This window comes from Dipodomys ordii, unplaced genomic scaffold, assembly GCF_000151885.1.
Source record: "Dipodomys ordii isolate 6190 unplaced genomic scaffold, Dord_2.0 Scaffold156, whole genome shotgun sequence".
Lineage (NCBI taxonomy): Eukaryota > Metazoa > Chordata > Mammalia > Rodentia > Heteromyidae > Dipodomys > Dipodomys ordii.
The window spans coordinates 2,770,691-2,775,992 of record NW_012267372.1 but is presented as its reverse complement, the minus strand read 5'-3'; the positions used below and the strand labels follow the sequence as shown (position 1 = coordinate 2,775,992).

Below are 5,302 nucleotides of genomic sequence, written 5' to 3'. Positions count from 1 at the left end.
TGAACCCAGGGCCTCAGGCATGCAAGGCAAGCGCTCTACCACTGAGCCACCTTCCCAGCCCTCTTCTAAGTCATTCTTGACTCTCTCCCTTTCCCTCTCCATCTCCCTCTCTCCCCACTCCTTTCTTTCTCTGTGTCTGTGTCTGTGTCTGTGTCTGTGTCTGTCTGTCTGTCTGTCTGTCTCTCTCTCTCTCTCTCTCTCTCTCTCTCCCTTCTCTTTTTTCTTCTCTTTGTGTCTTGAAGTATCTCTCTGGGTAAGGTTTTTTTTTTGTCTGTTTTTATCATTTTTGAGACAAAGTTGTGGTTGCTTTCAGAAATTGTACCCCTCTCTCACCTCATCTCCATCTCTTCTTTCTCTAGCTCTAGGTCTGATTCTGCTTCTTTCTCTAGTTTGTGTCAGCCTCTCTTTCTGAGATTTTTTTTCTCTCTCCCTCCATCTCTCTTCTGAGATTTGTTTTTCTCTCTCAATCTTGCTCAATCTCTGTGTTATGATTTGTCTAATCTCTGTGCCTACAGTGAGTATCTTTATAGCCAGACAGACAAATTGATTGATAGGAGATTAAATAGATAGAATAGATTATTAATAGAAGATAGATAGATACGGACATCTAGGTAAGAATAGAAATGTCAGTGTCTCCAATATGGCTATGTCTCTCTCATCCACATCCCTGTCTCTCTGTATTTGGAACATCTCATCCTCTATTTTGTACCCTACACTCCTCCTCCTGCCCTCCCCTCTCCCCTCCTCTCCTCTGGCCTCTCTGCTTCTCTCTACCGCCTTTCTCTCTTTGCCTGTCCCCATTGCCAGGACCTGAGGAAGGAAGACTCCAGAAGGAGAGAGGACTGAGAGGCCCCTACTCTCATCTCCCTTTGCTTTCCAGACCCAGCAGCTGCCTGGGCATGGACGGTGTGGGCACCGCGGTGCTGTTCCTGCTGCTGGCCGGCATCTACCTGCTCCTGTCCTTTGGCTTTCGCAGCAAGGGCCGGCTGCCCCCGGGCCCCAGGCCTCTCCCCATTCTGGGGAACCTGCTGCAGCTCCGCTCCCAAGATTTGCTGACCTCACTCACCAAGGTGCTGGCATGGGGCCTTGGGGGAACGGGATGGGGTGGGGGAGGGGGGGGGGGAGAGCCCCCTGTGACCTCCTTCTGTCCTCAGCTGAGCAAGGAATATGGCTCCATGTACACCGTGTACCTGGGGCCCAGGAGAGTCGTGGTACTCAGCGGGTACCAAACGGTGAAGGAGGCACTGGTGGACCAGGGGGAGGAGTTCAGTGGCCGTGGAGATTACCCAGTGTTTTTCAACTTTACTAAGGGCAATGGTAAGCCTCCTCCTTTCTCCACCATTCTCTAAGCTTCTCCTCCCCACCCCCATCACTCCAGAACCTTGAATGGCACCTCCATCCCAATCCCCATCACTATCCAACTCCAGCTCTTGTGTTTAAGGCTATTTCTCTCCCACATGAGTCAAGCTCTACTTTTGGTTCTTTGGATGGTTCATTGGAGATAAGCGCCTCACACTTTCCTGCCCAAGCTGGCTTTGATCCATGATCCCCAGATCTGAGCTTCCTGAGTCGCTAGGATGACTGGCATGAGTCACCAGCACCCAACATCCACTTCTTAAATTGTATTATCCAGCCCATCTTAATACCATTAGTCAGATTGAACTCTAGTCATTTCTCCTCCCAGATGAGCCACATCTTCAATCTCAATCACTGACCTAAGTTATCAAACCCCAGTCTCCATTTTCAACCTTAATCCTACTGCCATCATCAAACCAACTCAAGTCCAAACTGCAAGTCCATCCAACTCTATCCCCATCACCAGCCTCAAGCCCAATTTCCCATCCGTTTCATCATTTTCTCACTCCTTCAACTTCCCTACGGTCAGGCCCACCTCAACCCAAACTCATCTCCAGGATCTGCCGTCCGGCAATGCACCAGCGGCTCATGCCTGTAATCCTAGCTACTCAGGAGGCCTGAGATCTGGATGATCACAGTTCAAAGTCAGTCCCAGAAGGAAAGTTTGTGAGGGTCTTATCTCCAATGAAACACCAAAAAGCCTGAAGTAGAGCTGTAGAGCTGTGACTCAAGTGGTAAAGTGGCAGCCTGGAGCAAAATAGCTTAGGGACAGTGCCCAGGCCCTGAGTTCAAGCCTTAGTACATTAAAAAAAAAAAAAACTTGTTTTAATCCAAGACATTATCCTGTGGTTCAAAGTCCAATGGGAAATGCAAGCCATCATGAGACTATGATAGTAAGGAGTTGTCTGTGGTTCTCACTACAATGAGAAATGCAGTCAACAAGAGACTTCCCAGCAAGGCTAGAGACAGGTCAGCCTGGGAACTAGGTATTGCCACCTACTGCCTGTCCCTTAACAGGTGGCAATCAGGAAGGAGCAAGGCAGTAACAGAGACTGGACTGTGGAATTGAGGTTTGGGTGTTGGACTGTAGCCTTCCACCAGTTTCAGATCCCAAGGTTCCATTCCCCAAGGTTTTTATTGATTTTGTATGGGGAAGTATGTGCAGAGAGTAAAGTATAAACTTCAACCCATGACAATATTTCGTACAAACATAATAGAGGATTTCCTTATCGTGGGAGTGAGAGCTAAACAGTGAACATCTTACACTTTGCAAAAACCTTAGTCTACCTCCAGGTTCCCACACAGTTTAGGGTGGAATTAGCCCAAGCCCAGGATAGAACTGTATTCCTGTTAAGCCAGGACTGATTGGCCTTTCCAGGAAACTCTCGGTATTCTGAGAGTATGTTGGGAGAAGGCCTTCTAAACTCTCAGTCCTTTGGGGGTCTCACAGCTCAACTTTTTGGCTTCCCACAGCTAGGAGTGTCCAAAAGAAGGGCTGGAGCTGGGCTCTGATGACTCTTGCCTATAATCTTAGCTACTCTGGAGGGTAAGATCTGGGGATCACAGAGATAAGAGTCAGACTTTTTTTTTGGTCAGTTGTAGGGCTTGAACTCTGGGCCTGGGTGTTGTCCCTCAGCTCTTCAGCTCAAGGTGAGCACTCTACCACTTAAGCCACAGCACCACTTCCGGTTTTCTGGTGGTTTATTGAAGATAAGAGGCTCGTGGACTTTCCTGCTGGGGATAGCTTTGAACCACAATCCTCAGATCTCAGCCTCCTGAGTAGTTAGGATTACTGGTGTGAGCCTCTGGCGCCAGGCTAAGAGTCAGACTCTTATCTCCACTAAACGATGTAGAAAAAGCCAGTGTCAATGTGGGTCCAGGGTAAGAACACAAAGAGGCTCAAGGCCAGCGCCCAGGGCCTGAGTTCAAGCCCTAAAAATAAAATAAAATTTAAATTTAAAAGTGCTAGAACTGGGGCTGGGAAGGTGGCTCAGTGGTAGAGTGCTTGCTTTGCATGCATGAGGCCTTGGATTCGATTCCTCGGCACCACATAAGCAGAAAAAGCCAGAAGTGGCACTGTGGCTCAAGTGGTCGAGCACTAGCCTTGAGCTGAAGAGCTGAGGGACAGCGCCCAGGCACAGAGTTCAGGCCCATGACAGAAAAAAAAAAAAAAAAAAAAAGTGTTAGAACTAACAAGGGAAAACCATAGAAGGCTTCCTGAAAGAGAAGGAAGCTTTCCCCTCCAAACTGAGACCTGAAAGATGAAAATATCAAGCCAGTAGCAGGCCAGCGGTAAACAGTATTTAGGAGGAAAACCAAGAGAACTTGCAACAAGTGTAGAGCACATGGGCAGCAAAGATGGTGCTGAGAGGGAGTTGAGTGGGCAGAGCCCAATTTGCTTTACGTTAGTGAGTAACCAGCCTGTGGAAGCTTAGGTGCATGATAGGGTGTGACCTTGACAGTGATTGGTTCCTCTTCCTCCCCTGCCATCCCACCTGCTCTTTTTTGCTTTAAAAAGGGCTTGCTCTGTGTTAATAAAGGAGTTTCCTGCTTGACTTGACTCCCCGCTGCCTCTGATTGTCTCCCAGGCTGAGGGAGGCTGGGGAACGGGCAAGGGTCCCACTTACCTTTCCTTGGACCCCGTCCATATGGATGGACGAAGACCCGTCAAACAAGGTCTATGCAAAGGTCCAGCATCCAGGCTGGTTCTGGGATGGGCTCCCAGTGACCCTCGGTTTATTTTCTTTGTTTAAGCTCTCTTATTGTGCAGTGATCAATGAGTAACCACCAGCAAGGCTTCCACTGGGCAAAACCAAGGACAGAGTAGTGAACAATACACACCCCTGTCCTGGCTGACTAGTGTGTCACCAATGAGGAAATCCTTACTGTGTGTCTGTGCCAGTACTGGGGCTTAAACTCAGGGCCTGAGTGCTGTCCCTCAGCATTCTGACTAAGACTGACATTCTACCACTTGAGCCACAGCTCCACTTCCAATGTTTTGGTGGTTTATTGGATATAATAGTCTCATTCCTGCCCAGGCTATCTTTGAACCATGAACCTCAGATCTCAGCCTCCTGAGTAGCTAGGATGACAAGTGGGAGCCACCGGCACCCAGAAGTTAGAAGGTCCTTAAAGAAAGAAAGAGTCAGGGTGTTCAGAAGTGGGGAAAGGGAAGCCCAAGGCCCCGTGAAAATTCCAAGAAAACAACCTGGTCCATTCTGGAGGTCAGGGATGGAAAGAGACTCAGTCTCCCTTCCAGCAAGCGCCAAGAAAAGGGGGGGTTCAGGGGCTGAGTTGTCCACTGAGCTAAGCACTGCTCCTCTCCCCAGGCATCGCTTTCTCCAATGGAGAACGGTGGAAGGCCCTGAGAAGGTTCTCTGTCCAGATACTACGGAACTTTGGGATGGGAAAGAGAAGCATTGAGGAGCGGATCCTGGAGGAAAGCAGCTTCCTGTTGGAGTCCCTGCAGAATACACAAGGTGGGGGTGGAGGGGTCCTTAGTGAATACAGTCTGCACCCCTAACTCACACCCATCCTTCTTAGTAGCCATTGTTGTGAAAGCAAAATTTCTGGGGGAGGGGGTCCTCACTTGACTCATTATGAGAATGGCACCCCTAGAGGTGAATTTGCTATGATCAAGATTTTAGGCATGAGCCACCAGCACCTGGCTCTCCCCATTGTTTTGTTTTTCTTTAAAAAAAAAAAAAAATTTAGTCCTGCAGCACCAGTGGCTCACGCCTGTAATCCTAGCTACTCAGAAAGCTGAGATCTGAAGATAGCAGTTCAAAGCCAGCAGGGGTAGTAAAGTCCCTGAGATTCTTATCTCCAATGAACCACCAAAAAACTGGAAGTGGAGCTGTGGCCACAAGTGATAGAGCACTAGCCTTAAGCTGAAGAGCTCAGGGACAGTGCCCAGGCCCAGAGTTCAAGCCCCAAGACTGACCAA

The 5,302-nt window shown here is 48.8% G+C and overlaps 1 protein-coding gene across 1 annotated transcript in view; it reads left to right on the top strand.

The window, feature by feature from the left end:
* The first annotated feature begins 815 nt into the window (after nt 1–815).
* LOC105998029 (cytochrome P450 2F5-like) overlaps nt 816–5,302 on the top strand; it is an 8,150-nt gene continuing 3,663 nt past the window's right edge. Inside the window, 3 exon segments of the mRNA XM_013032624.1 lie at nt 816–1,070; nt 1,155–1,317; nt 4,686–4,835. Of these exon segments, the coding sequence (XP_012888078.1) occupies nt 900–1,070; nt 1,155–1,317; nt 4,686–4,835 (484 nt within the window). The 5' untranslated portion in view covers nt 816–899.